The sequence below is a fragment of the Lepidochelys kempii genome, chromosome 1, assembly GCF_965140285.1.
Source record: "Lepidochelys kempii isolate rLepKem1 chromosome 1, rLepKem1.hap1, whole genome shotgun sequence".
Taxonomy (NCBI): domain Eukaryota; kingdom Metazoa; phylum Chordata; order Testudines; family Cheloniidae; genus Lepidochelys; species Lepidochelys kempii.
This window is the reverse complement of record NC_136380.1, coordinates 156,283,898-156,303,550: the sequence shown is the minus strand read 5'-3', so window position 1 is coordinate 156,303,550 and position 19,653 is coordinate 156,283,898. Positions and strand designations below refer to the sequence as shown.

The 19,653-nt window shown below is 44.8% G+C and overlaps 1 protein-coding gene across 9 annotated transcripts in view; it reads right to left on the bottom strand.

Annotated features, from left to right (window-relative positions):
* Positions 1-11,480: 11,480 nt before the first annotated feature.
* The window catches only part of KDM6A (lysine demethylase 6A), a 279,893-nt gene continuing 271,720 nt past the window's right edge, over positions 11,481-19,653 (bottom strand). For all 9 annotated transcript variants that reach the window (XM_073358944.2, XM_073358964.2, XM_073358955.2 and 6 more), the window contains one exon: positions 11,481-17,925. In XM_073358944.2, coding sequence (XP_073215045.1) covers positions 17,896-17,925 — 30 coding nt within the window. In that variant the 3' untranslated portion in view covers positions 11,481-17,895. The remainder of the gene's footprint in view (positions 17,926-19,653) is intronic.

Here is a 19,653-nt window from a genome sequence, read left to right as displayed (position 1 = left end):
GATATAACTTGCCCGCTACGCCAACTTAAGAACTCCACCTCTGAGAGCGCCATAGTGCTTAGGTTGATGTATTTAGGTTGACGCAGCGTCAGTGTAGGCACTGCATTAGTTACATTGACTTTAGTGGCCTCCAGAGCCATCCCGTCCATAGGACGGACGGAGGCAACCACCCTGGGCCCCACACTTTGGCGGGCCCTGTGCTTCAGGGAGATACAGGGTCCAGGATGGCCTGGAAGGTTAGTGGGGGGCCTGGCGCCAGCCCACCCTGCTCTGCCCTGCCGGCTCTCGGCATTGCTCGGGGGAGAAGGCGGAAGCTGGAAAGAGGTGGGACAGAGGCTTGGGGTGGAATGGGGGGGGGGAGGGGGTAGGAAAAGGCAGGGCAGGGGTGGGGGCTTGGGGAAAGGGGGTGAAGTGGGGGCAGGGCCTGGGGCATAGAGGGGGGTTGTTCCGGGATCCGCACCCCTCTAGGGATGGTCCTGCCAGGAGGTGTCCCCCAATGCCTCATTGTGGCCGCTCTGGTCATCATTTTGACCACCACTACCTAGCAGCCCCTTTCCTTTTAAAGCCCTGCAAATTTTTGAAATTCAATTTCCTGTTTGGTAGGCATGGAAAGCTCACAGAGTAACTGCCCAGCTGATCATGCCAGCTCTGCATAGCAAATGTGCTCCTGCATGGATTACACAGGAGGTGGTGGATCTCCTGGGTCTGCGGGAAGAAGAGGCTGAGCAGGGACAGCCACAGAAAGGTCGACATACACAAGCAGATCGCTTGGGGTACAGGGGAAAAGGGATGTAACAGGGACACTCAGCAGTGCCACATGAAAATCAAGGAGCTGCGGCAGGCATACCAGAACACTAGGGAAGCAAAAAATCATTCTGGTGTGGAGGCGCAAACATGCTGCTTCTACAAGGAGCTACATGCCATCCTAGCATGGGGGAGACCACCACCACAGCCAAGAGCCTTGTGGCTACTTTGGGAGAGATGGAGTCACAGGCCCCTGCAATGCACAGTGAGGAGGTGGTTTTGGATGAAGAAGAGGAGAAGTATGGCGGACAGTCAATCAGGGGATCCAGTGGCATGGCGAGCCAGGACTCTTTCTGATGCTGGAGCAGTTGAGTCACTCCCAACAGTCCAGCACCAGCGAGCCCAATGCAGGGGAAGAAACCTCTGGGTACGTATGCAGTTTGCTTTGATATTGCAGTACCATTACCAGTCCACCCCAAGGGAGAGTATACAATCACAGGCACACATACACCGTTCATTTATAATTTTTTAATCAGGCTAGAAGAGGTAGTGGAATAACCAGTAGAGGTAGAGTTGCTATCTGCTTCTCATTCCTCTGTACCCTAGTCAGAGGGGGCCCTGCGGAACAGTTTACGTGCACCGAGATATCCAGTGACTACTCCATACACATCTCAAGGAAAATTTCCTGGAGGTAGCCTGCAATACTATCAAAGATTTCTGGGGAGGGCTGCCTTATTTCTTCCATTGTGATAGGACGTTTTCCCACGCCAGTCAGCAATTACTTCAGCAGGCACCACTGCAGTGCACAGACTAGCAACATATCGACCTGGTCTGCAGCCAGACACATGCAGGAGCTGTTCCCTTTCACCCTCCATTACTCTTGAGAGTTATCAGCTAAAATCACCGCTGCTTGTCAAAAATGGTGCAAGTATTCACTTCAGTTGCCTTATCCTCATATATTGATGCCCATGTGCTCCCCTCCCTTATTGTCCCAAATCACCCCCTTCCGCCCAAGGCTGTACTCACCATGGCTAGGACTGCTGCCATGCTCTATGAATCCCCCGGGGAAGAAAGAATGTAGCGCTTGTAACTTATGTGGATCCAGGGGAGTGAAAACACAATAGTACCTCTGTGCATTGTGGCTGGAAATGTGGCCTTGAGGGTGCCTCCATCCACACCAGCGGAGTGGCTCAGCCAGATAAGGAGAAGAAAGAGGATGCCAGATGGCATGTTCCAAGAGATCCTGTAAGCCTCTGGTGCTGTGGATACCAAGCAAAGGGCTGGGAGGAGCATCCTTTTGGAAAGAATGGAAAGAGAGAATACAGAGTGGAGAAATGCCCAGCAAAAAGAACAGACGCACAGCAGGACACAATAGTGCTTCTCATGCACCAGATGGACATGCTGGAGACTCTTCTAGATCTTCAGTTCCAAGTCACCCATGCTCACCTCTCGCTGCAGCCCATCACGAACTACATGCAGGGACCTCCCTACATGACGCCCCCCCCAATCCACATATGTTCCATGGCCGCTGCAGTACCCCTGCCCTCCACCCCAAGGGCAAGTACACACAGTCACGGGCACACATACACTGACCTGAGAGACACACGGTTGGTGTATGTGTTTTTGTAATGAGAATGACTGTTCTTTCCTCTTCAAAGTTCCCCCCCAACCCTGTATTTATACAGTTTCATTCAGTTCCAGTTATGTTTGTTTGCATGTGTTTGGAATAAGTCTGTTTATGGAAACTTAATTCATCTTTATTAGTTCACAACATATGGTGGCTGGGGCTGACATCATTCAAAAATAATAGTAATAGGTTCATTGGTAATGTTATATTACCACACACACAGCACTCATTAAAAGGTTCATACCGGGGTGCTACAAAACAATGCCAAGCAGAGCACACTACACCACCACACGTTACTGTGGCTCACTACTGAAATGGTCTTTCAAAGCCTCTCTGAGCCATATAGCTCCCTGTTGAGCTCTTCTTATATCCCTGGTAACTGGCTACTCAAAATCAGCAGCCAGGCATTCTACCTCCATGATCCATTTTTGTGGAAACTTCCCCCCCCTTTTGCTTCACATATATCATGAAGCACTCAGCAGGCAACTATAACCATGGGGATATTTTTTTCCACTGAAGTCTAAATCTCAAGAGTAGACGGGGCCAGAGCCCTTTCGAATTCTGAAAGGCAGATTCAACAGTTATTCTGCACCTGCTGAGCCTATAGTTGAAGTGCTCCTTGCTGCTGCTGCCGAGGTGGCCAGTGTACGGCTTCATAAGCCACAGGAGTAAGGGCTAGGCTGGGTCTCCCAGGATCACTACTGGCATTTCAACATCCCCAATAGTAATCTGCCGGTCCGGAAAGTCCCTGCTTGCATCTTTCTGAACAGGTCTGTGTTTTTAAAGATGCATGCATCATGCACCTTTCCTGACCAGCCCACATTGATGTTGGTAAAACGTCCCTGTTGATCCACCATCACTTGCAATACTATAGGAAAGTAATTCTTTCTGTTGATGTACTCCATGGCAAGGTGGTCGGGTGCAAAAACAGGGAGGGTGTGCGCTATCCATTGCCCCACCTCAGCTCAGAAACCCCATTACCGCAAAACCATTCAGAAAGTCCTGCACATTGCCAAGAGTCACAGTCCTTTGTAGCGGGATGTGATAATGGCCCTGGACACTCGCATCACAGCAACCCCCACAACTGATTTCCCAGCTCCAAATTGATTCCTGACTGATCAGTAGCAATCTGGCATGGCTAGCTTCCACACAGCGATTGCCACTCACTTATCCACTGTCAGTGCAGATCTTATCTTGGTGTTGCTGAGGTGGAGGGCTGGAACGAGCTTCGCACACAGTTCTGTGAACGTGGCCTTGCACATCCCAAAGTTCTGCAGCCGCTGCTTTCTATCCCAAACCTGCATAACAATGCGATCCCACCACTCAGTGCTTGTTTCTCAGACCCTGAATGAGTGCTCCACTGTCTGCAGCTGCTCCATGAATCTCAACAACCACCTTGAATTGTTTCTAAGTTTGTCAGCAAGGTAGCCTGAAAGGCATCATCATACCCTTCGTGGTTCCTCTGGCGGCTGTGAAAATACTGAAGGACCAGGCGTGCTGTGTTTGTAATGGTCGGCACAATACTGAAGAGCAGTGCAGGACCCATGCTTTTCACAGAGATGGCAGACACACAGGTTTGTGGGGCTTTTGAAAAGAGGCACAAATAATGGGACACAGATAATATTATGGGATGGTGCAAAGTGCATCACAGGATGTTCAAACCATGATCCCAGTCACCCATGCATGACTCGTTTGCCCCCATGAGGCTTTGCAAACTCTCCCCAAAATACCCTGTTCTAGATGGTGGCAAGTTGCACACTGGGACAGCCATCCGCGGTGCACTGCTCTCTGCATCGATGCAAGCGCTGCTAGTAAGGACATGCACCGCCGACAAGCAATTTAATTACTGCGGCAACTGTATGTTGATATAACTTAGTTTGACTTAATTTTGTGGTGTAGATGTGCCCTCATTCTGTTTGAACGTTTTCTTCATCCTTTTAACAACTAGATACTCAATGAGCGAACAAACAGAATTACTGAAATGTCTTTTCTTTTCCTTTAAAAATGTAGTCACCTTATATCCAAGCTCCCAATTTGCATTGTCTAAGACCATCAGACTGAGCAGACGGAGATGAACCAAGATGTTCAAAAAACATCCCACAGGCTGCTGGGCTGCCTATCAGCCAGTCTTGTGCTGGAAACTAAGCTAGAACCTAAGTTGTTACTCACCTTGTGCAGCAACGATAGTTATTTGAGATCTGTCTCCCTATTGATGCTCCACTGTAGGTGTATCTGCGTCCCTGCGCTGCTGATTGGAGAATTTTGGAAGCAGTGTCTGTTGGGCCTGCACATGAGCTGTCTCTCCTCGTGCTGCACCATGAGGTAGCCAGCACACATGGGCTAACCGTTCTCAGTTCCTTCTCTACCACAGAGTCATAATGAGAATGCTGAAGTAGATGGGAGGAGGGTGGGTTGTGTAGAACCCATAGGGGAACATGTTTTGAAGAACTATCAGTTTTTAACCAACCCATAAAGGGGTATTTGGTATTGCACCCAACCATTAAAAGGTTCCTTAAGAGTATAATAAATCTCTTCCTTCAACCTTGACTCCCTATCCCCTTGTAGGAACTAAATCTGGTACTGAAAGGGCTGACTAGGCGTCCCTTTGAACCCATGGCCCCCTGTTCACTAATGTACATATAAAATGAAAATGGCCTTTCTGATAGCAATTATTTCAGCTAGACGAATAGGGGAAATAGCAGCTTTGATGGTGCATCCCCCTACACAGTATTCTTTCCAGACAAAGTTTCACTCAATCCACATCCAAAATTCATCCCTAAAGTAACCTCCCCTTTTCATATGAATCAGTCAATCCACCTTCCAATCTTCTAACCTAAGTCTCACCAAGACACTAGGGAGGCTATACCTGAGATGTTAGGAGAGCCCTAGCATTCTATTTCCATAGGACAAAGGCCTTCAGGAAGTCCCCTAGATGTTTTTTCTTTGTGGCGGAAAAATCCAAGGGCTCAGCGATATCAGCCCAAAGAATCTCTAAATGGGTCTCGAACTGCATCAAATAGTGCTACCAAATATGTAACATGACCCTCTGATTCGATCCCTATACCAGGCATGGCCAAACTGTGGCTCATGAGCTGCATGTGGTTCTTTTACAGTTAAAGTGCAGTTCCTGGAGCCCCCCAAAGGACTCCCCCATTCTCCGCCTACAAAACTGGGCTGCGGGGAGCTCCGGGCTTCTGCCCTGTGGTGGGACTAGGGGCTTCTGTTCCACAGGGAGGGAGGTCTGAGGACTTTAGCCCCATGGGTGGGTGTCAGGGCAGAAGTCCTGCACACCGGCAGGCGTAGTTGTGCATGTCTTGCGGCTCTTGAACTTCTGCGGCTTGGAGGGTCAGTAAGTTTGGCCACTCCTGCCATATACATTCCACAAGATTGATCTCCTCATCTGTTGCGGTCTTCAAGGATGTCCCCATCTTGGAGATCTGCAGAGAGGACACATGGGCATCAGTCCACACCTTTGCAGAACACTATACAGTCAACGGGGACTCCGCCTCCAATACCCATTTCGGCTTCACAGTACTGTTACCTGTAACTGACCTCACTCTGAAGTCCCAGCCTTCCAAAAGGAGTACTGCTTGGGGGTCACCTAAATTGGAGCACCCATAGGGCCACTACTCAAAGAAGAAGAAATTACTCACCTTGTAGTAACCATGGTTGTGAGATGGACCCTAAGAGAGCTTAGGGATAATCCTGATTATTATTATTATTATTTTTTAAAAGAGTCAGAGCATATTCCAGAATATGTGGAAGAGTTGCTGACATTGGAGAGACTTGTTGGGACACACCAAATTTGAAACCTGGACCATTTCTGCAGGTAAGTATATCATGTGGAGAATTTTACACTGTGTAATAGAACCTCTCGTACTTCCTTTGAGCATGAAATTTCTAGGTGCTGGAACCATGCAGGAGCCATGTTTTGAGGCAGAGAATCCCCAAGTTGGGATATACGGTATGCCCTTTGTCCTGGAAGTGCAGAATGGTCGGAAGGGTGATCAGCGGGCGTGTTGCAAGCTGTGTCAGGTAAGGGTACCAGGTCTGGAGTACCTCAGCCAGATAGGAGCAATCAGAATGACATGAACTCCATCCCTTTTTACTTTTTGCAGGACCTTCAACAGTAGAGGAAATGGGGGGAAAGACATAAAGAAGATCCGAGTCCCAGAGGAGAAGAAAAGCAGCACCCAAAGTGTGCTGTCCCATCCCTAACCTGGAGCAATACCAGGACAAGAATTGTCCACGCTAAGTGGCAAACAGGTCTGTGGATAGTGTTCCCCATCATGTGAACAAGTTGCGGAGTAGTGAAGGGTGTATCTCTAACTGGTGATCGTACATGAATTTGCGACTGAGGTTGTCTCCTATTGAGTTCTGCATGCCCAGGAGGTAAGCCATGGACAAGATGACATTGTGAGAGATGCACCAGTTCCATAGTCTCATTGCTTCTGTGTATAGGGAGTGTGACCTGGCCTGTCCCTGGTGGTTGATGTGGTACATGCAGGTTATGTTGTCTGTTAGGATCTTAGCAGGATCACATATCAGTGGGAGGAAAAGGGAGCACGCATTCCTGATTGCTCTCAGTTCGAGGACATTGATATGTAGAGATATCTCCGCAGGTGACCATTTGCATTCCATTGTGAGGCCATTTAAATGCGCACCCATTTTCTGAGTGATGCATCAGTTGTAAAAAGTGAAGATGGTGACATCTGTGAGAAGGGGATCCCTTTGCATACATTGGCTGGGTTCTTCCACCAGCCCAAGGAGTTTGTGATCCTAGCAGGTAGTGACAGGGGTTTGCCAAGACTGTCTCTGTTTGATCTGTAAACTGAACTGAACCATAGTTGGAGGAATTGCATGTGGAGTCTGGCATGCAGTATCACAGCTGTGTTCATCGCCATATGCCCCAACAGTTGGAGACAAAGTCTGGCTGGTACTTGAGGACTGCACTGAGCCATTTCTATGAGTGAGACCAGGGACAGGAACCTGTATTGAGGTAAGAAAGCTTTGATCTGTAGAGCATCCAGGTTAGCCCCTATTAATTCCAGGTGCCGCACTGGCGTGAGGGTCGACTTCTGGGTGTTAATCTGAAAAAGCCCAGTTCTGTAAACAAGTGTTTTGTGGTGGCGAAGGCTCAGTGAGCCTCTTGGAGCAATCAGGCTCTGTGGAGACAATCATCCAGTTAAGGGTAGATCATTATCCCTTGTAAGCACAGATAAGCGGCTACCACTGCGAGAACTTTGGAAAATACTCTCTGTGCTGATGAAAGTCAGAATGGGAGAACTCAGTACTGGTAATGGTCATGTCCCATAGCGAATCAGAGAAATCATCTGTGAGCTGGTAGTACTGAAATATGAAAGTAGGAGTCCTGCAGGTTGAGGGCCAAAAAACAGTCTCCTTATTCCAGTGATGGAATGATCGTCGATAACTTATGAGCTTTGAGAAAATTTGTTGAGAGCTCTGAGATCCAGTATGGGTCTCCAACCTCCCTTCCTTTTGGGTATTAGGAAGTAACAAGAGTAGTACCTGTTGCCTCATAGATGTTGAGGAACTGGTTTTATAGCACCTAACTGGAAGAGTTGATCTATCCTGTGTCATAGTAGACTTTCATAGAAGGGTCCCTGAAGAGTGATGGGGAAGGGTGTTGTGGAGGGAGTAGAGAGATGAAGTGGATGGAGTATCCGGATCGGACAATCTCTAGGACCTATTTGTCCAATGTTGTGTTACTAGGCACCGTGGAATGCTGCCAAATGGGTGCATGGTCATAGACAGTAATGGGGAGTGGTCTTGCAGCACCTCGACCTGCACATCAAAAGTGGTGCTTAGCGGCAGGTGGCTGGGTCAAAGACTGTGGACCAGACAGCTTACATTTTGGGAATTTTCCCTTTTTTCATTGTGGTTCATAATGGCACCGTGATGGGAATTGAGATGAATAAGGTCTGTGTTGGGACGGGGGGTTAAAACATCTCTTTTGCCCTCATGTGTAGATTCCCAGAGACCTGAAGGTGGCCCTGGAATCCTTCAAGGTGTGACGGAATGTGTCGGTTTCCTTAGCGAAGAGTTCCACACCTTTGAAGGAGAGGGGAGGTTCCCCACTGTGGTCTGCACCTCCTTTCGGAATCCTAACCAGTGCAGCCATGATGCCAGTCTCATCATGACAGCTGTTGAGATGGATCTAGCTGCTGTATCGGTGGTGTTGAGAGTCAACTGCAGCTATGTTTTTGCCACAAGTTCCTGAATGATGGCCTTGAAGGATTTCTGATGATCTTCAAGCAGCTTATCAATAAAGTCATTCAATTTATTGTAATTCATGTAATTGTATTTTTCCATGAGCGCCTGGTAATTAGCAATAAGAAATTACAAAGTGGCCAAGGAATATGCCTTCCTGCCAAAGAGATCAAGGTTATTCTAGTCCCTGTTGTAGGGTGCTGTTCTGGAATGATGTGTTGGTCACAAGAGTTTACAGCATCCACCTTGATGGAACTGGGTGACGGGTAGAAGAAAAGGAAATCTGATTCCTTTGTGGGGATATAACATTTCTTGTTTGCATACTTGCACATAAGGGCTACCAATGCCAGGGTTTGCCACACCATTTTAGACGGCTTTGTTGATTGAGAGGGTGAGCTTCGAGGAAGATGAAGAGTGGAAGATATCAATGAGCTGGTGGAGTGCCTCTCTGACCTCCTCTAGTGATACGCAGAGGGCATCTGCTACTCTTTTTGCCAGCTCCTGGAACAGACAGAAGTCGTCTGCCATGGATGGTGGTGAAGGCATGACCACTTTTTCCAGGGAAGAGGATATGGCTTCAGGCATTACCACCTCCTCTGTGTCATCTTCTTGCTCCTCCATTTCCTGAGGCTCTGAGGCCCTAGATGCTGTGAAAGAGCGTGCCTGCAGGGTTGTCGGGCAATGCTTGAAGCTTGTGAGGCAGGCTGTTGGTGTGCCACCCAAGGGCCCTAGTATGGCCATTGTGGTAGTGCAGGACGTGGCAGAGGTGTCCATGGGTGGCCGTACCAAGATGGTGGTGGGGCCATCTGTGGGTACATTCCCAGACCCTGTTGAGAGTGGGTCCTATATGGAGCTTGGGAAGAGTACTGTGAACCCTCCTCAGGCTCACTATCCAACCCCTCACTCGACAATGGAAGAGCATGGCATTATTGTGGGGATACACCATGAGATTGGTACTGAGGGGTGGAGAGTTGGGTGCCTCCATCATGCCCGGGTTACCAGCCTGGTGGAATTCTGCTGGTACCAATCGTCCCCGTGTCAGTGCCAGGGGGAGATGGAGACCGTGGTTGTACTGGTCTCTCTGGTGCTGAGCGGGCTATTGTCGCTGGCAGTATTGACATCAACTAGCATACTGGGAGCAACTTCCTTGGACGTTTGCCCTCTGTCTCAGTACCAAAGATATGGTGCCCATGCCCAAAGGGTCTGTGGGCTCCCAGCGGTACTGGATACCGACTGTCACCATGAAGCATGGGTGCCAGACTGTGGTCTCGGTGCCGAGGATACCAAGCAAGATGGCAATCACTTTCAGCTATCCTTAGGCTTGCTGAGGGGACTTCCCTTTCTCTTTTTTGATTTGTGAGAGGAGTCCCCAATCCATTTCTTCAACCTACTATCCTTTGAAGTCGAAGGTTGAGCGGAAGACACATGCCTGATGGAAGGCTGGGGTCAGAGATCTGCCTCCATAAAGATAATTTTTCAGCGAAGCTCCCTGTCCTTGTCTGATCTTGGCCAGAGCTGCTAGCAGAGGGAATACTTTTGTGGGATGTGGCCCTTGCCGAGGCAGAGGATGTACTGGGAGTGCTGGTCCTTGACTGGGATCATCTCACTGTAAGTGCGGCACTTCTTGAAGCCCGGAGAGCCAGGCGTACCCTTATCCAGAGGGGTACCACACTACTGAAGGTTTACAAAAGAACAAAGTCCTTTTTCTTTTCTTTTCTTTTTTTTTTTTTTTAGGCAATGGCCAAACAGTAGATCTAGGAAAAGAAACAAAGAGGCTTCATAGGAAGCTAAAAATGAGCAATTGTAAAAGAGTTAATGATCTGTAAACAGACCGCTAAAGCTCCTTCACTAGTCAGAAGCAATTGAGAAGGAACTGAGGATGGTTATCCTGTGCACACTGGCCAGCCTTGTGGCGCAACATGGGGAGAGACAGCACACGTGCGGGCCCAGTGGACACTGCTACTGAATCTCTCCGACCAGACCAGACACACCTACAGTGAAGCAACCATAGGGACACTAGTTGAAGAAAAATCTGAGCTTCCTCGATTCAGCCCCTTCGTAGTCAGACACTATACTGACAACCATTGGAAGTGCCAGTGGAGTTGCAGGCAGCAAATGGGTGGTCAGGAGGGAGCCAGTGGATGGGGCACCCAAGAACAGAGGACCTGTATATCATCAGCAAAATGACGAGCTTCCAGCTAAGTCATTCCAGCATAGTATCAAATAATCTATTAAAGTACAGAAATATTACACTTACACAATCCCCTTTGTGTCCCGATCACTTAGTTCTATTAAAAAAAATAGATGGTCTTATATGATATATTCTTTACAAAACCATACTGTTATAACTGTAAAGGTTCCATTAAGAGCTATGTTAATAGATTTTTACACTTAATTAAAAAACAAAAACAACCCCCCCCCCAAAAAAAACCTGATATTAAGGACTGAAATTGCACTTACCTAGTGGTTAGAGCCCTGCAAATCCATGGATATCCATTTTATATCTGTGGATGCAGTTCTTTGTTTCCCATCTTTGTGGATCAGATGAGAATCCACATTTTTTTTAATCCATGCAAAGCTCTAGAGCCATGGATATTTAGAGGGTGGGGGTCCGCCTGCGGAGCTGAAGCCTGGATTCTGGAGCCACTGCAAGGCTGAAGCCTGGAGCCCCAGCACTCCCCACCCCACCATGGTACTCTGGGCTTCAGCCCCATGGGAGGCACCAGGGCTCAGGGCTTTAGCCCCACGGCAGGCACTGGGATCCAAGCTTTAGCTCCTCATAGGGCTTGGGGCATTAGTGTTCTGCCCCATGGGGCTGTGGACTTCCTGAAACCAGCTCCCAGGCCCCCAGCGGTCCACTGATGTTGAAAACCGCTGCTCTAGAGGATGCTGGTATGGATCCATATAAAAGGTGGACTGTGGATTGTGGGTTGGATACAATTTACCACGAATGTGGATTGGATGAAGAGCCAAATTTTTGTATCTGTGCAGGGCTCTATTTATGGCAATTGCCAGAAGCATGTTTTTTTCTCTGTTAAAAAACTGGTACTAATTGCCTTTGTTGGTACCATCCACATTTTGATTTTTCAGAAATAATTAATGGTTTCATACATTCATTATCTACTTACTTGAGGACCATGGGATGAAAATTATCTACACCTGCTTAATTTATCTACCTTTTTAGTATTCTTACTTAATTGCCTCAATGTATTTGTAAAAAACCAAAAATCGGTTACCTACCTTTTCGTAACTGTTGTTCTTCTAGATGAGTTGCTCATGTCTAGTCCATTCTAGGTGTGCGCGTGCCCATGTGCACAGTCACTGGAGATTTTGCCTTAGTGGTGTCCGTAGGGATGGCTCTGGCGCCCCCTTGAGTGCTGCGCTCATGTGGTGGTATATTAGGCGCAGCAGGCCCTATGCGCTCCTAGTTCCTTTTTGCTGGCAACTCAGAGGGGCAGGAGGGCAGGAAATGGAATGGACATGAGCAACACATCTCGAAGAACAACAGTTACAAAAAGGTAGGGAACTGTTTTTTCTTCTTCAAGTGCGTGCTCATGTCAGTTCCATTCTAGCTGACTCACAAGCAGTATCCTCAGAGGTGGGCTCAGAATTCATGGTCTTGAGGCTTGCAGCACTGCTCTTCAGAAGCCAGCATCATCCCAGGCCTGCTGGGTAAGGTGATGTGAACGTGTGGATGGATGACCAGGTAGCTGCCTACAGATGTTCTGGATAGGCACTTGGGCTAGGAAAACTGCAGAAGAGGCTTACACCCTGGTTGAATGGTCAGTTACGATCGCTGGAGGGGGAACCTTTGACTGATTGCAGCAGCAGTGAATGCAGGCAGTGATCCAAGCAGAAATTCTTTGAGCAGACACTGGATGACCTTTTATCCTGTCAGCCACCCTGATGAAGAATTGTGTCAATTTGCAGAATGGCTTGGTCCTTTCAATATAGAAGTCTCGTGCCCTCCTGACATCTAGGGAATGCAATCTATGCTCCTCCTCCGAATTATGCGGCTTTGGGAAAAAGACAGGTAAGTAAATGTCCTGGCCTATACGAAACCGAGAGATCACATTGGGCTGGAAAGCCGGTGTGCCCACAGGTAGGCCTTGTCTTTGTAAAAGACCACGTAGGGTGGTTCCAAGGTAAGCCCCCTCATCTCAGAGACCCTGTGGGAAGATGTTATTGCAACAAAGAATGCAACCTTCCAGGAAAGGAGGAGAGAGCAGGAAGTCAGAGGCTCGTGGGGGGTCCCGTGAGCCGTGACAACACAAGATTCAGGTCCCCCAGAGGGACAGGGTCTCTGACAGGCACATAGAGGTGCTTGAGGCCCCTGAAGAACCTGGCAGTCACATCCTGGGTGAAAACCGACCTACCCTCAAGCGGCGGATGGAAGGCCGAGACAGCAGCCAAGTGGACCATATTAGATAAAATGGACATGTCTTGGAGCTTAAGATGCAGAAGGTAGTCCATGATTAACTGCAGTGAGGCCTGCTCAGGCCAAATGCCTTTATTCGAGGTCCAACAAGTTAACTACTTCTATTTGGCCAGGTAGATTGCTCTGGTGGAGGGCTTTCTGCTGCCCAACAGAACCCACTGGACACCAGCCGAGCATGCCTGCTCCTCTGCATTTAACCATGCAGCAGCCAAGCCGTCAGGAGATTCTGCCACTTGTCCTTTCTATGGGACTCCCCCAAGCACTTCAAACCGTTGTCATGGGGATCACTAACAGGCATTGGCCTGTTGAATGAAGAGCATGGTTTGAAGCCGGGGGAACGGGGCATGCCCTGCTCCTGGGCAGAGGAGTCCCAGCTGGGACTTTAACTACTAAACTAACCTAATACTTAACTTAATGGTTAACTAAAGTACCTATGAACAATATACAAAGAAGATAGACAATGGGTTGTAAAGAATGCCTAATGTTCTTGCAATGCAAGATGAGGCGCTCTGATCAACTGTCACAGGTGGTAAGAAGGAACTGAGAGGGTGTAGTGCTGGCGGTGCCTAATATACCAGCACATGAGCGCGGCACTCAAGGGGGCGCCACAGCCATCCCTATGGACACAGCTAAGGCAAAAATCTCTGACGACTGTGCATGTGGGCATGCCCACACCTAAAATGGAATCGACATGAGCAAGCACTCGCACTTCTTTGGGTTAATTCAACTTACTCTGCTTTTTTGGCTGCCTATACTTTTTCCTGTAAGCTTGTATTTTTTTCTTTTCCAGTTCCCTCCCTTTTCTGAGTCATGCACTTGTCTTTGAACAATTTCTCAAAGTCACTGACTACTTCCTATTCGTTCATCTTTTAATTTTCCAGCCGAAATGTAGTCTATTTGCATCTCAAATATGCCCTCTTAGAATTATCCTCCACCCCCAACTCATGGATTTTAATACTTGCTCTCATGGCACCATGCAAGTATGTTTATTATACCCCCGAAGTTTGCTTTGTTGAAATCCAATACCTTTATTTCAAGAACCCATTGCTTATTATGCTGAATTCAAATAGCCCGCACTCATCGCAATAAGGCAACATAAGGCAAAAGGTTAGTTACCTTTTCAAAATATGTCTCCTTATTAGTAAAAAGTAGATCCAGGATGCTTTGTTTTCTGGCTCATGAAATTGTCCTATGTAAAATTTTTGATTGGTCATTTTTCTGTATTTGTTACCAAACATATGTCTGGACAGTAATGTCTACTCATATGGCTCACAACACTGCAGCATCTGAGCACTTCACAAACACTTCTGAATTTAGCTCCCCCCACACCTGTGAGGTAGGAAGTATTACCCCTATTTTTTACATACGTAGACTGAAGCAGGGAGAGATTGAGTGACCTCCTGAAGATAAGCATAGGAAGTTTATGATAGAGCTAGAACTGAAACCAAATTTCCTGCACCCCAGTCCAATACCTTAAGCACAAGACCATTCTTCCTCCTCAAATGTACAACAGCCTTTGATTTTCAAGCTCCTTCAAAGTTGGTCCAGGAGCAAGAACTTATTTTGCTCTCCTCAAATCCTGGGGTCTGTATCGTATATTGACTGCAGTTTCTCATTTAATTCTCTTTAGCCAGCATATTTTGCCACTACTCTGTTAACTATCAATGTGTATCACATTGGTTTTATAAATGCTTTTACTATACCTCCTCCTTCCCTATCTATTAGTCATGTATAGGTTGTACTCAGACATTCCTGAAAAGAAGTGTATTACTTTTATAAATGCTCTGGGGCTTGGCAGAACTCCTGCATCAAAACTCATGGCCTGGAGCACTGCTAGTTTTGTTTAAAAAAAAAAAAATTAGTTTTACATCTGTGGGCCATTTTTATGAAGGAGAACTGCCTATTAATTCTCGTACACATTTGATTTTGCCATCAAAACTGACCTGTAGCCATAAGTAAGTGAGCCAATCGAATTCACTTGAACTGTGGTTCATATGTTGAGTTCAAAAGGCCACTGTTAGATTGAAAAGGGATACAGATTTGTGGACATTAGGCTGCTTTTGGTCCCTTTAGTCCTGCTCAGAAGCCATTTATCTTCATGAGTTGAGAGCTCATAGGTATTCTGTGATGGTTATAACGGTCTCTCTCATACACCAGGTAACTCACATTTTAAGCAGCACAAAGTTATATCTCTAATAACTACAACTGATAATATATATATATGAACTTGTGCTTTTTTAATAAAAATGAAACACAAAGCATTCTAAATTACAGCAGCTTATAGATCTAAAAACTGTCCACATTTCAGCAGAATACTGTAATTAAGATAAACATTGTAACTGTAAAATGTTAAAGCTCCATGGCAATTTAAAACCACAATAAAGCCTTCAGTCAGACTGTCACAGTATTCTCTCTGCTGATCGCCTGCAGCATCATTGCTGTAATAAAAATTCCTTTATTGAAAGTATGTGATATCCTCTCCTTTCCAAGAGAGGAAAAAACAAAAAAAGCTGCAGAGCCCTTTTGGTTAATACACCACAACAGTTCTTTCCCTAATAGGCAATGTTCTTTGCTAGCACTAAGAAATAAGAGCATCTTTTGTTTACCATTAGTTGAGGTAAGTTTTCTTGCTTTGACTCTGGTTTAAAGCTACCACAAAGGAGTGACTTTTAAGCTGCAGCATGGTTTTTCAAGATTACAATATGTCTGCATAAAATACATAATTAAAAAAGTTATTTGCAGAATTGGTTATCAAAAGCCCTGACTTAGCGTTAAAGAACTGCAAATATTTGCTTCCTAACAGCTAGTTTATAATTTTGCTGGCAGGAGGATGAGAGTTTATACTTCATTTTAATCTCTATACCCTTTTGTCTAACAACAGCTAAAAAGTGGTGTGAAAATTATTTATAACTAGTTAAACTGCAGCAACAGCACTTAACCAAGCTCTACTGATACTTGATTAAAGGAGGCTATTTTCTTTTTAAACTACAAAAACAAGAGGCAATTGCTTAGTCACTGTTCAATATTTACCAAATTATTAGCTAATTAATATATCTGCATGCTTTGTGTCTAACATCTCACACTGAGTACAGGAAAGGTAACAATGCAATCAGCTGGGTTACGCGCTAGAAACAGTGAGAAATTCTGTTATTTGATGCAGAATTCTATGCATCAGTCAACTCTAATCCACTAAGAAAACTATAAATGTTGAAATTTAGTTTTAATGCGTTAAGGAACTGCTGAGAAAGATTATGAGCAACTTAATAAAATAAATGCCATCATTAATTCAAACTGCAAACAGTGTTACAGTCATATATTATAAAGTTACCCTAAATAAACCTAGTGCTTCAAAAATTTACCAGTGATTTTCTATTACAAAATATGTGAAAATACAAAAGACCACCACAAAACAATGTCCTTTTTGGGTCAAAACTGACACCAAGACGACAAAGTCTTATTTTAGTTTGTTAACAGAGACTATTGGAAGATACAAATTTCAATTTGGTTGAATTCTATATACCATATCCACCAAAGCCCATAGTTAACATTCTCATGTAACCTCTAAAATTATTCTAAACTTCCTATCAAACCCATTACTTCTCTGTGACCTTTAAGGTTAGCCACTACTTGTTTTCTAATGCTACATTTTGGCAGCAACTATTTATTAGCCTCTTATTGCAAACAGTGCAATTTAATAATAAACCAGTCTTAAGGGTTTTTTTATGTCTTCAGGATACATACCATATATTTCTTTAAAAATAATCATACTTTTGTAAGCAATACTTTACAGTAGACATCTCAAATCTACCATATTTGTAAAACTTAAAATGAGAGAAATTTAGGCTCTAAATTTTTATCCATATATTTATATTCAGATTCTATATATATTATATATACACACACACGAGTATATATAAAATATATATATAATCAGAGTCCAAAAATGAACAAAACCTAGGCACTGTACATAAAATCTTTTTTAAAACTCAAACAATAGAAAAACTTTAAACATTAAACAATTTTAATAAAAGTTTCTGTACAATGCTAAGCAGTTTTATTTACATATAGAAAATGTAATAGGAGTAGTGTTTGAAATTACAGCACTCCTTAAAATTTCAATGGCAGGTAATCTGGAAAAAATAACAGCATTCCATTCACAAATATTTTCAAGCAATAAATATGTATTTATAAATAGTGTAAATTTACATCAAGATTAGAAACAAAAATCACAAATCTGAAGTTTATTCCTTAGTCTATGTGCAACCCATTTATCTTTGTGACTTGGCTGTTAATTTTTTTAAATTTTATTTTAGGAACCAAAAGTGTAACCATCATGGTTTCAAAACAAGACAGAAAAACATAAAAGCCGTAAAAAATTTATATCACCTAACTTTTCACATTAAAAAAAAATGTTGCCCAAAGAAAGACTTAAAATTTCTAACTACCTTACAAAGAAATGACCAGCTAAGCTAGTACTTTTTCCAAGGGAAATTCTGAAGGGGAAAAATGGATGAAACTAATTCATCAGCCCAGAAACAGAGAAATACAAAAGAGGTGGTCTTCAAGTCAGTAGTCTGTATAATGTTGCCAGTTTTGTCAGATATATACAAAACATGGAATTATTATTATTTTTTTTTGAAGTACAGCTGGATGAGCTTTATTTATTTTGAGTTCTGGAATAGGAGGCAGTGCTCTCTCCTGTCCAGTTGGTTGACACTCCGCACTTGGAAGGTTGCATAGACACAGCTTTCAAGCCAGCAGCCTTACAGGATAGCTACAAAAAAAATCAGTGGTGCAGAACTGGGTCACTTCCTGAATATCAGAAAAGTTTTCATTTAATGTCCATGGAAAAATGTCAAGATGAGGAGGATGGCAATGGAGGAGCCTGGAAAGAAAAAATAAATTACTTTTTCTACAATGGGCAAAATGCAGTTATTCAATAAAGATCCGTGTAAACAATACGTATAAAGTTTAAGGAACATATTAACATCATTGGTTTTATATTTCAGGATTTTTTTTAAGATCACATTTGTGATTTTTTTTTTGCATATTCAAGTACAATTTGCATTTCATTTTATTAATATTTTACATTAATACTCTCTAGGCACAGGTACAATTATTTTAAATCATCCATCACAACAACTATCTAGATAAACATGCTAAAAATTAGACAACAGAACTCTTCCCCATACAAGCCTTCTGGCTCATCTCAGAAGAAGTCTCGGAGAACAGATATTTATAGACTTATCTGTAACAATCACTTCAGTATCTTAGTGCTTCACAAACAATGATTTTGGGTCTTTTACATGTGAACTGAAAGCCAACAATTTTGAGCTCTGTTAAATGAACGGAGGGAGTAAATTCCAGAGTAGAGGGTCCCGTACTGAGAATGCTCTGGATATTTAAATCATGATAGCTTGGCTAAAAGCTTACAACTTATCTCATAAGTCTAGTAAAGAGAAAAAACATTTATCCAAACCAACACTGAATTGCAGCTAGAAATTAATCAAAAGGCATAGTCATTTCTGGACTGCCATATTCAATTACAATACAACATCTCAGAACGCTCTATCCAACTACTGTCTACTTTCCTGTGAATGCAAGGTGCATCATGAATCAATTCAGCACCACTCTTCACTCTGATTATGAACAAGACATCTGACCTTGCCTGCAACACTGAAAACCATATGGAATGAATGGATAATCATGCGTTAGCACAGTTCAAACCAGCAGGCTACACCATACAGAACAAGCCTACAAATGGGCAAAGGTAATGGACACCAGGGTTTTTGCTTTATAACTCAGATGGAAAGGAGGCCCCAAACAGAATTGTTTGAGAGAATTCTCTTGCCAAGCGGAGAGAAAGCCAGGTTCTTTATTTCCTATTAGAAATGACGTCAGAGTTTCTCTTAAACATGGTGCTATTCTCTCAGCTTCACTATTTTTATTCTTCTTCTCACAATCCAGGGGCACACAGAGGTTTCTGGGGGTGCAGGGCAAAGTTTTAAACTGAGGCCTCCACCGTTCCAAAAAAATTACCATGGAAATGAAAAGTTTAACACAATGGGATGGGGTGGGTTTAAGAAAGGGCCCAGGCCTGTGGGGTCACTGCCTCCCTGTGGAGATAACAGTGGGACTCCAACCTGCGTGCAGCCAGTGAGCCACTTCTCACTCCACCTCTCCCAGAGCTCTAGTCCAGCTGCCAGTGGGAGCAGTATCCCAGAACCCTCAACTCACTCCTACCTCCAGACTCTCAGCCTGGCAGGTTGCCTCAGGCCCAGTGCAATGATGCTAGTGGTGTCTGGATACAGGCCCAGTTGAGATGGGCAAGTCACCTCCAACAATAATCAATGGCAGGCACCACACTTCAGTGGCACTGCGACCCTGTGTGCCATGTCACAATGCCTTTCACTCAAATTTGGCCCAGTTGCTCCTCCATGATGATGAAGGGATGGCTGAGCCAAACCTGAATGGCGCTGAGACCCCATATGCCAGGTCGCAATGCCTGTCACTCAAATTTGGCACAGTTGCCCTGTGGTGATTTTGGAGGCCCTCTCAAATGGGGGTCCCAGGGCAAACTGCCCCCCCCACCCAAGTTATGAATGGCCTAGTC